The sequence below is a fragment of the Harpia harpyja genome, chromosome Z, assembly GCF_026419915.1.
Source record: "Harpia harpyja isolate bHarHar1 chromosome Z, bHarHar1 primary haplotype, whole genome shotgun sequence".
NCBI classification, from domain to species: Eukaryota; Metazoa; Chordata; class Aves; order Accipitriformes; family Accipitridae; genus Harpia; species Harpia harpyja.
Genome location: NC_068969.1, coordinates 61383248 through 61395446, shown reverse-complemented (window position 1 = coordinate 61395446; position 12199 = coordinate 61383248). Strand labels below are relative to the sequence as shown.

General features: G+C 38.0%; 1 protein-coding gene across 7 annotated transcripts in view; it reads right to left on the bottom strand.

Annotated features, from left to right (window-relative positions):
- Window positions 1-12199, bottom strand: part of HOOK3 (hook microtubule tethering protein 3) — a 103146-nt gene that overhangs the window by 66286 nt on the left and 24661 nt on the right. For 4 of the 7 annotated variants that reach the window (XM_052775857.1, XM_052775862.1, XM_052775860.1 and 1 more), the window contains exons 3-4: window positions 7761-7833; window positions 6854-6892 (exon numbers count right to left, since the gene is read on the bottom strand). In XM_052775857.1, coding sequence (XP_052631817.1) covers window positions 6854-6892; window positions 7761-7833 — 112 coding nt within the window. The remainder of the gene's footprint in view (window positions 1-6853; window positions 6893-7760; window positions 7834-12199) is intronic. The other 3 variants (XM_052775858.1, XM_052775863.1, XM_052775864.1) reach the window with 1 other exon arrangement.

Here is a 12199-nt window from a genome sequence, read left to right as displayed (position 1 = left end):
ATTCTCCAGCACTGAGTACTGCTCCCTTTCTGGCAAAAATCCATTTACATCAAGTCTCTAAGATAAAGAGTGCGTTTAAAAATTATAAAAATGCCCAATGGATCTCATACATGATATTTAGAAAAAATCTTTGCTGAAAGTAACTGCTACAGATTCCCACTAATTAATGTCCAAGTATTTAAGCAAGGAATTTAGATAATAGTAGCAGCACACTGTCTCCTGCGAGAGAGGAGCGGCTGAGGGAACTGGGGTTGTTTAGCCTGGAGAAAAGGAGGTTTCAGGGGAGACCTTATCACTCTCTACAACTATCTGAAAGGAGGTTGTAGCGATGTGCGTGTCAGTCTCTTTTCCCAAGTAACAAGCGACAGGACAGGAGGAAACAGCCTCAAGTTGCACCAGGGGAGGGTTAGATTGGGTATTAGGAAAAATTTCTTCACTGAAAGGGTTGTCAAGCACTGGAACAGGCTGCCCAGGGAAGTGGTTGAGTCACCATCCCTGGAGGTATTTAAAAGGTGTGTAGACGTGGCACTTAGGGACATGGTTTAGTGGTGGACTTGGTAGTGTTAGGTTAATGGTTGGACTTGATCTGAAGTGTCTCTTCCAATCTAAATGATTCTATGAAGTCTATAAACATGTTCTGCAAGGACTGAACCTGACTAAATTAGGATTCACAAAGTACTGTTGCTGACAACAGTAGCCACAGAGGCAAACGGTGGAACTATAATGAAGGGAGAGTGAAAACTCTCAAATCCCAACTGTCTTTAAAGCCCACAGAAACTTCTATTCATTACATTCCCAAAATATCCAGCTAGGAGATTCTGTCCACTGACAGAAGCCATCTATCTTCCAAGAGATCTGAGGAAACACTAGAGAAAACAGTTAAGAAACATGATCCACCAGGGACAAACTCAACACTTCAACACAGTCAATAGACAAAATGAGGTGATGAAAGCAAAATCCAGTCTCTTTTCTAAGACAATCTCAAGAAAGGAACAGGCTACAGACACACTAAAAGACTTAGCCATGAAATCCAAAGTGATAATGATCCGATTACTTTATTCCAATTAATCCACTCTCTTTTGGAAACAAGCGGCAATAGCTGACCACTTATTACAATATAAGAACATTCTGATTGTCTTCATAATCACTGAATTTTAAGTCTTACAAGAAACAAAAATTAACTTGGATTTGAAAAGTGACACATCAAATATTCTGACAACCTAGAATGAGAACTGGAGATGCTACATGATAGCAAGTATATAACAACACTTACTGTCCATCCCATAACAGCGTAATACTTGGTTTCCTCTCAGGTTTACACCTTCTACTCCCAAACGCATACTATTCCTGTAATATTACACGTAACATATCATGTTTCTGTAAGAACTACAACTATCTGCTAGCTGTCTGCCCAAAAGCAATCACCACCACTTCTCAAATGGTATGCACAATCATAACCAAAGTCTCCAACAGATTTAAGAATGTAAAGAAATGTAAATAATTTTATTTTCATGTCAAATCACCAAAAAGAATACTGCACTGATTGGAATATAATTGTCAAACTTGATTCATTAAAAACTTCCAGTTTATAATTTACCTGAGTCTGCTGCAGAAAGCGCCATAGAAACGCAAAGGTCATGTTGCAGAATTTAAGTCCAGTTTACCAATGAGAACATTGTGAGGAACCTTGAACTTGAACATAATCCCAAAAAATGAGAAACAACATGGAAAGGACCCACCTACAAAATACTTCTTTTCCCCTTCCTTTGCAAACACTGTTTGAATTAAAATCCCTTAAACAGAAAGAGTCATCTTCCTCTATATAACTTCCATAGAGCTTAGAATTGAGATGCTTGAACAAAATTTATATTGATTAAAATCTGTCATCAAAACTAACATACAGGGCAGCATCCTTGGAAAAAGAAAACAGCAAACAAACTGAAAAAAAAAAATCTTATCTTTGAGGTCCTATTTTATTCCACTGTTAATCAGCAGTACTAGGATAAATTGCTTTCAAGAGTTAACTGTACCATCTTTGTATCTAGCACACAATCAGACAATTATAAAGCTAAAGCAGCTTCTTTATAGACTGGCTTAAACTTAACAATGATCTTCAGTATTACTCAGACGGCTCTCTTTTTTAATTTTTTTTTTTAAACTTGTCTGCAGTGAATACACTTAGATGGTTCTACTGCCACTAGCAGAGAATTATCATGGTGGGGGAAACTACCACAAATGTTTTCTGTTTTGAGATGCAACTCAGTAGCTCCAGTAACATTTATCAGGTCATAGCATAAGGTCTTAAAAGGAAGACTTCAGAGATGAATGAAAATGAACAACAGCACAAGAAAATGTTAGACAACCAATTACATCAGAACTCTAAATCACAGCAGGTGATGGTTGTTCAGAATTTTTTTTTCTCTTTTTCTTAAGCACATGGGGAAAACCTAAGTATAACTAGTTAACAAAGACCATTATAAATCATGCAATGATAGAACACACCAGACAGAATTTCCAGTATCAATCATAACTATGAAGCACTCTATCATCCTTTGGAGACAGCCCATGGATGCTTATTTGCTTGCATCAGCGACCTGACTTCCTCCTTTTCCATACAAACCATGTACATTATCCTCCCAATGCCTTTCACATCCATGCCCTGCACCTGTACCTCTGTTGGAAAAGACATGATACTTAGTGGGGGGGGTGGGGGGGTGGAAATAGTGACAACTATGCTTTATTCCACTTCAAAAGCTGTTGCAACTAACAATAGATTATTAATTATTTCTAGATTAATCTCTATTAATTTTCAATCTATTTTCCATCTGTCATTTCCTGTTTTATTTCCCCAGCCTCATATCACCAAGGAGAGGCCATCCACTTTGAACTAATGCATCCACAAAGGCAACTTGCATGTTATCATTGATTCTTTGAACACCTAAATTTCACTAATATCCACAGCAGAGCTGTGTGGATGTTCCTGATGTTAAATGCTCATTACCCTCTCAGTTTACAGCCATCTTGGCTGTAGTACAGTATTACATAATCGGCACACACTGTTCAGCATGAGACTAACCTTTATTACACAGCATTAACCTCATAAACTGACCGGAATGAAAGCAGAGATGATGTGCCCTGGGTTACTGAAGTCAACACATGATCTGGCAACACCATACGACTCAATATTTTCAGGTTTTTTCTCAGATTTTCTTTTTCCTCACGTGTCATATGAAATCTCTATTTTTATTTAATTACCATTTACTTACCAGTTCAAAACTGAAGGTCCGTAAGTGTAGTCTGTCTAGATTTCTCTCTTTATAAATATACTTGAGCAATAAAAGGAAAGCCTGATGGCGTGGACAGTAAAAATGCCCTTAAGCTTGTGATGGCTAAGAAGAAGGTAGTATGGGTTATCTAACTTCTTGTTTTCTCTCTAATGTTATGACAGCTAGTCCCCAATTTTCCATTTATACTTATATCACATGGATGACTGAAATCTTGTTTGTGCTGAAGACTCTGTGTAAATTGACTTATCCTTGTACATTTCAAGTCCTGAAGTGTCTTTCCCTTCACACAGGTTATAATTAAGAACCTTATAACCTCTGAAGGTGTTGATAGGGCACACTTGCAAGTGTTAAGAGAATTCTTAATCAGGTTCAGATATCTAATTAAGGTACATATTCTTCCCTACTGCACTTAAAAGGGGCAGGGGGGAAGGAGGGAAGGAAGAGTGTGCATGCATCATTCCCACTATGTACATTAGGTTTCTGCTCTAAACTGCAATCTGTGGGAACCTGTCTCTTCACTGATTATAAACGGAGCCTGGACAGAGACTATACCACTAGCTTTGGGCATTATCCCCCTCCAACCTGTCTTCTGCAAAAAGAAATCCCCAAAAGAACAAATACAGACATTTCCCTGAATTAAGTGACAAGAAAAAAAATATTCAATATGGCTCGGAACAAGAAGGCATTCCCACATTAAACTTTTATCTGGAGACATGGTTGACTTAGGAATTAAGGGTATAGTGAAACAGAATTAAATATATCAGTTGCTAATTATCTTTTTGACAAATGAATGCTGGCTTACAATACACCTATAATCTCTGGTTTGTGCAAGCAAGAAGCATTCACATGACAGGCTTCCACCCTTACCAGAAAAAAAACTTCTAAAAAGCTGCTCATGAATAAGTGCTCCCTTCCCTTGCAAAGGAACAAGAAAGTAGCAGAAAGATGATACTGTACACTGAAAACTAACTTCCATTAGTCCACCAGTCAACCCAGCTTGTACTATAGAAGAATTCAGAGCAAACATAACTGTACTACTGCAGGGAGTCAAAATTAATTCTCAAAAATCACGTTTGTTTACTTATATTACAGCACTAAGTAGTCTGTGCTCTAATTTAATTGGTTATTCCATTTTGCAATATTGTATCAAACACAAGGCATTCAAACTGTATGAGCTGCAGAAAGTCTAGTGGCTCCTATTGTTTGAATGAGCTATTCAGTAATGGAACACAGTATTGCTACTATAAACATCAATAAAATTGTACTTTAAACTGATGCTGTAGTCTGAATGCCAAAGCGAAAAGTCCAGCAGAAAAAGTCAGAAATCAAGCTGAACAATGTATTTCCTTCCTTTCCCAAGCTAGGTAGGACCACACTGAATGGAAGGCGGGGGGGGAAAGGGTGTCAGTTTTATCCCGTCCCTCAGTCAACCAACAACTTAGTCTGTAATTGCCAACACTGTATCACATCATTAACTGTTTAAACTTCTGTTCTATTACTGGTATTCCTGTATGACTTGACATTGAACTATTCTTATTTCTTCATTAGGGAGTTTCATTCCTGCAAAATTTTGCCAAGAGAATTAAATTTCCATGCTGTTTCCCATTTTCAATAAAGGCTGTTTTATCTTCAAAATGCCTTCTTCAGCACGAAATACTAGTGTGTACACAGTTTAAACTCTGACTATATTAAAGTGTTCAGTTGTACATCAGGAAAGAGATATGCCTTTGCCTGCCTTTTTTTTTTTTTTACCACAACATAAAATTGCAGTTAAGGCAGCAGTGAGAAGTAGGTTTTTTTGTTGCCCAAGGGAAAACATAAACTACTATGTACACTAATGTATGCTATGCCCCAGAAATTTTAACCCCAAAGAAGTAACAACATGTTTCTCTACTAAAACATAGTAGACAAAGATCTGGTCAGCTATAATACACAGAATGCTTGCTCAATGCTTCCTACTTTGCAAGTCCCTGAACTCTAACATTCCCCTTTTTCTATCCTGTGCATTACTCATTCTCTCAAATCAGACAACCTGCCCTGAAACCAAGAATATAACAACATTCCTGTGAATTTACACATTTGTTTTAAACTGGTACAGCAACAGGAAAAGTATTTTTAATGAGATTGCATTCTTCCAGTTATCGGAAAGTGGGGGGGGGGGGGGGGGGAGAAAGCTGAGATATATTCTTGTTTATTCCTCATACAGGACAGTGTCCAATTCAAAGTTAACAATCACATGATTTTCTGTTTATCTCTTTCAAGAGTGGTTAGGAGGGCTGTATCAGGCCTACACTAATATCTATCAGGGCCTCCTAATCACTGTTCCACAAAGTACAACTAGCTGCATATTACATTTGGTTTGGTTTTTTTAACTTATTTCCACTACTAGGCTGGCTCCTTTACGTGGTCCACAATACTGAGAGCTTGTACAAGTAGAGACTATTAACACCATATGATATTAGAGGCAAAGAGCGACCATGTTTAGCCACAAGAATATAATTCAGCTCATTATCATGACTTGCGAGGTAGTGAGATAATCCAATTATTTCTCATGGTGTCTTTATCATCCAAGTCATGCAGAAGTACGTTGCCTACATTTTAAATCTAGTCACAAACAAACAGAAGTGCACAGATTGAAAGTGTTCTTACAAGCCAGACTATGAACAATGGATTGACTGATAGACATTTGAACAACTAGATTACTAATAGTGTTTACTCACATATAAAGAAGAACAGTTGGCAAAGTATAGAATTACTTTCCTGGTTACAAAATAAGAGTTAAAATATCACATTTGTGCCTTCTAGTATTCTTCACGAAAAGGGAAGTGATATAAAAAATGTATACAAAAAGCTGGAGTATACATCTCTCAAACAAAAAAATACTCAGTCTTTAGTTCTTATTTACATGGATATATGAAAACCAAGAAGGAATGACATCAGCAAGAAACTGAAATTTGATGTGATGTTTTTCCAACTTCAGTCATGTAAGGAAGTTACTAGATTGCTCAGCCTTTTTTTTTTTTCTCCTTCACTTCACACCTGCTAAGCCTTAGTATCTGCCAAATTGGTGGGAGCCAAAAAAAATTTATTCCTCAAGCTCCATATGAGAGTTACAGAAGCTGCTGCTCTGCTTTCAATCACCTGAAATGCTATTATAACAAACAGCTCTCAATTTGTTGTTCTCCAAATTTAATATCCAAGACTTCAATATGCCTTAGAAAAAAGCCACAGAAGTATTTTACAGAAAAATGAAACCTTGTATCCAGCTGTTCAGCTGCAATTCCATATGCTGCTTTGAAAAGTTCATTTAAACTAACTGCTCTACAAGCAGCATAACTAACAAAGCTTTTTTAGGGATCACATCTTTTATTCATCAGCCAGTCAATATATCCTCATCAATGTACCCACATTTTTGCTGGCAGCCATCGTAGACAAAACATTCTAAAGAAGCCCAGACTTGCACACAGCTGGGCAGAGAGCAGAGACCACACTGACAGGTTTGCTGGCCAAAAGTCAAAACATACACAGCAGCAGTATGCTCCATCCTTGTCTCAGGTGGTGCTTACCTGTATGTCCCTTCTGTTCAGCCAGTGATGTTGATAAGCCTGTAAGTAGTAGAGCATTTCACTGGAAATCGAGTTGTAGCCCTTCCCCAGATGCTCAGAAGGGATTTTGGTGGCCGGAACAAAATGTTTTTATGGGAAATGAGAACTAACAGACAAACTCACAATTTTGTTTCCCCAAGTAGTCAGGCTGGAAATGGCAATTTAGAAAGGTACATATATCATTCTCTGAACAAAACTGTTCAGAAACTACACTAACATCTGCATCTGCATGTGAAACTATGTTCTTCAGGTTTTATAAACCAAAATGTTCCTCAGCCATAGCACTGTAAATTCTATTGCCTTAAGGTGTGCAGAGAAAGAAAGTACTAGAATACAAAGTGACACAAATGACCAAGCAAATAGACCATGGTTAAAAAACATGCCAAGTACAAACAACACAGAAAAAATACAACTTCCTGTCCTAAAACTCAGTAGTTGTGCAGAGCTGACAAAGGAAAAAGAAACAACAATTTGCCATTTTTATTTAAATAAATTGCTTATTATGCTGTTCTTTTTATGGAGCTGCTTCTCAGAGGTCTTTTTTTTTTAATGCTACTTTCACACTTTCCATTTTAAAAAATCTTTCATTCAACTTTTGAAAAACAGAGGTAATTGATGCAAAAAAAATTATTTTAATATTTTCCTTTTAAATTATTGAAACCTAATTACAAAGTCAAAATGTCTTTTCTTTGCTAAACTATGCAGGACTATAACATAAAAAACAAATAAGTGTAATTAGAATGGTCCAAAATTCAAAATGCTGTACTATAAAGCAAGGTCTTAACCTAGGAATATGCTAATGTTTAGATAAAATATTATATTAAGAACTGAAATACAGATTTGCAGACAAGCAAAGTAGGTCAAATACCTTTAGCCTCCAATTATCTCCTACTTCTGTTTTGATCCTGTTCAGCCAATTTTCATGAAAGTAAGTTGGATCTCTGAAACACAAAAAACATAGAGTATTCATTAAAAACAGGTTATAGAAACTGTGAGGATACCTTAGTGATAAAGCCCCTATCTCAGGCTGAGGTTATTTAAACGACTACCTCTGTACCCCACACATGGCCTGTATATAGTAGTTCAGAATCCTGTTACTACTCACTTTTCTAAGGCCTTACACCCTGTTGACAGCACAGCTTCATTTGTGTACCATGAGTAGCTAATACTTTTGAGGAAGCTGCTGTACTTGGAATGCATTTTGCCAGTTTTTCCCTCTCTAAATTCTTCTTCCTCTAATTAATCAGCTGGTGCTAGAGCAATATTTGCTTGCATTACTTGAAAGTGTTACAAAAAATATTACTTTTCCACATATTATGTATCCCTCCTGCTATACACTGCTTACAGCTATTTGAATTCTAAATGGGAAGCCTGGGACTGAACAATACATATGTTGTCTTTATACAGTGAGAAGAGTTTAAAAGTATCACTGAAGTTAAGTGTTTACTACTGAGAACACACTGTACTATTATTTCATCTACCAAACCCTACCGTTTTTTGCAAATCTCTTTTCGTGGTAACCCTAGACAAATCTTTTTGTGAATACCTTTCCTTAAAAGTTTTTCTATCTTCTGCACTTTTGACAAGGCAATCAAGTTAAAGAACAGAACACCTACTGCTTGTAGAGTATACTTCTATTTCTATAAATTTCTTCAGTCTCTTTTGTGTTTGCAGTCCAGAAAGTCAGCCATATCCTGGGGCTGCATCAAAAGAAGTGTGACCAGCAGGTCAGGGGAGGTGATTCTGCCCCTCAACTCTGCTCCCATGAGACCCCACCTGGAGTACCACACCCAGCTCTGGGGCCCCCAACATAAGAAGGACATGGACCTACTGCAGCGGGTCTAGAGGAGGGCCACAAAAATGATCAGAAGGTTGGAGCACCTCTCCTATGAAGACAGGCTGAGAGAGTTGAGGTTTTTCAGCCTGGAGAAGAGAAGGCTCCAGTGAGACCTTATAGCAGCCTTCCAGTTCTTAAAGGGGGCCTGCAGGAAAGATGGGGAGGGACTTTTTACAAGGGCATGTAATGATAGGACAAGGGGTAATGTCTTTAAACTGAAAGAAGGTAGATTTAGATTAGATGTACAGAAGAAGTTCTTGACTATGAGGGTGGTGAAACACTGGAACAGGTTGCCCAGAGAGGTGGTAGATGCCCCATCCCTGGAAACATTCAAGGTCAGGCTGGACAGGGCTTTGAGTGGAAGGTGTCCCTGCCCATGGCAGGGGCGTTGGAACTAGATGATCTTTAAGGTCTCTTCTAACCCAAACCATTCTATGATTCTATGATTGTCTTCCTTCTTCTCACAAGCCCATTCCATAAGTTGCTTCTTCAAGACAACTCCCAAGACTCTCTTGCCCCAAGTTCCAAGATCATCTAAAAGGCTAACATTTTCTACTGTTCACTTAAGTCAAATTTTCCTTATATCATACAGAATTTTGAAAAGGCTATTATCAGAACTAAGGAGAGAGAATGCACTACAAATAACTGGTTTTAAAGAAGGTGGTCAACATAATATAAGGAAAGGTTCATATTTCATCCAACATATAAAGTTAATATAGTCAGGGGAAAAAAAAAAAAAAACAAAACCAAACAACTTTCCTTTTTTGTAGCCATAAGGCTCTTAAGAGTTAGTGTGGTAGGCCAGAGTTAGAGTTTCATGTGAAGTATTCCAATTTCTGGACTTACACTGCTGCATTTGCCACCAAGTACTATTAGATTTACTGCTGTATCCTCTACAGATAGAAGGGTTCTGGACTGAGCTCTTTTTTAAGGGCAAAATGCCATGAAATCTTTTGGCAAAAGCTCAAGGAAACTATGAATGTGTCTGGAAATTCCAATGACATCTGTATCATATATGCTGTAAACCAGCAATTACATCAGTACAGGGCACAGACTGTGTAGCCACGCTTTGTACCTGATGCACAGTATCTCCCGTACTGTATCTTTCCCACAATGTCTTCACAACACATCAAGGTCTGCAAACAGCCCGTGATACAATACACAGCAATGGAGAGAGATCACAAGCAGCAACGTTTCTCTACTGACACATTCCAATTGCTATTTTTACACATTCTCTGGTGAAGATTACGGCATATTTCCTTTACTCTGACATGGCATCCACAAACATATAGCTGGAAGAACAGCTTTAATTACTAGTTAAGTTGATGACTCCAAATTACTCCCATTCAACAACAGTGCAGTTCTAGCACAGATGACAGAATCTTAAATTATGAAACAGAAAAAGCAATGTCTTATCCAGAGTTTCATCTGGTTTTGAAACAGATGTTTTCAAATAGCTTTCAAATGGCCTCTCTGCCCTCAGAAGACAGGCAAACCTAAGAACAAAATTGATTCAAACACATGCAAGATCTACTAGAGATGAAGGCTCACATTCAGTTTTTACATGAAACGAATGGTTATCCTTGCAAAAAGTCTTAATTTGCATAACTTCTACTCAACCACACAAAATCATCTGGACAGTACTGAAAAAAATGAGAGTTCAAACCCCATGTAGCCTTGATTCCGTTTGAGGTGTGGAGTTCAAAAAGCACACTAGTATCTTTCACATGGGTCTTCCGGGAATTGCCAACAGCCAAGTGAGCCTTGCTTACAATAGACTCACAACTGCAAAGTGTTTACGCAGCTGAGTGAGAAAGCAGGTATGCCTAATTACCTGTGCTTCACCAGCAACAAAGACCAATAGGACTTTCTTAAGGACTGTATCTTGCCATTTTAAGGATCACACTTGGTCACTAACATCTTCAGCTGCTTCAAGTCTGCAGTGCCACAAATATACCAATTCCTGACTTACAATTTTCATTGTAAATAATGACACTAAGAAGCAACATAGGTAAGCATAAACTACTGCCCACAAGCAGAATTATATTTGGACTGACTGGATGGCTAATATTGCATCCCTGATTTTCAACAATAAGGGCATCAGCTGAGGAAGAATAACAAGATTTCAGGGTCAGCTCCAACTCATTCCACTCTGGAAGCCTGTACTTCAATAGCAACTAGGCAGCTTTTCTCAGCTACTACTGCAATAAAAGTAACACATGCATCTGGCCTTCAGTGTCTTGATGGAAGTCTTGGGCTACCTATGTCATCAGACATACAAAGGAAGGCCCCTGAGAATTAAATCTAAAGTCAGTGTGGTAGTCCCCTCCCACAGATCCCATTTGTTTTTTCTTTTTAAGTATACAAACCTCATGGAAGTACCAAAGGGTCCAGCAGGTGATAAACAATCCACTCTAAACCATCAACACGTAACAGTGGTCAGAACAGTACCAACAATTCTCTTTACAGCACCTTCATGCAGACTTCGCAATAATTAGTAGCATATTGCAAAAACACTCTCCCAGGAATACAACAAGCAGAAAAGCAACAGGTTGGGTATCAACACCAAGCAAATCTAGAATGACCATCCTTTCCTCATCTGTAAATCACCTCAGAATCATTCTTAGTGTGCTGTTATAATTTCATTTCTGCCCTCGAAAGTCCAATTAAGGTTCAGAATTAATATTAACAGCAATGCTTTCTCTATCAAACTAACAGAAATCAAATCTGAAGTAAAAAATCTTCCATCAGAATTTCTACAAATACTTTTCAAAAGGGCCTTCCAGACATTAGGTCATTCACAGTCCTTGCTGCAAACAAGTGCCCCTCTGCTGAATCTTTGGGAATCATGACTCAATCATGTTCAGAGTTCTTTAACTCCCTTAGTCCATGTCATTAAGAAAGATGCTGTCATTTCTTACAGTGTTTGAAAAAGCATCACCTAAGCAAATATGAAAACATGTGGTTGAGAACTGAGCAGCTGTGATTACAAAACCTACCAGCTCATTTTGAAAAGGTACTGCACTAAACAAGGGCTGCAGAAAACTGACTGGAGCATCATCATTACCATGAGATGACTTGTTTGAACCAAGCATTTTGAGTTCAGTAAGTTCCTGAGCCTAGATCCAAACTTGGACAATCTCTTGCACTAGATAACTTTCCAGGTTGGAAAGGTATTTGTGTATCAGTTGACTGCTGCCTAGTATCTGAATAATACTGTAGATAACCAGGACTTTTCTTCAGAGCACAAAATACTTACGCTGTTGTTAATGCTGTGTCACTTCATGTGATGTTGTTTTCAGCAATGCTCATTTATACCATCTCCATCTTATTTTGTATGCAAATTTTCCTTTATTTAAGCGATCATCTCTCCACATCATCGATGCCAAGAGACAGAAATATTCTTCTGAAGAAAACCAGCCCACAGAGCATGTAGTGTAACTCATGATTATTACTCATTTTAACAGTGG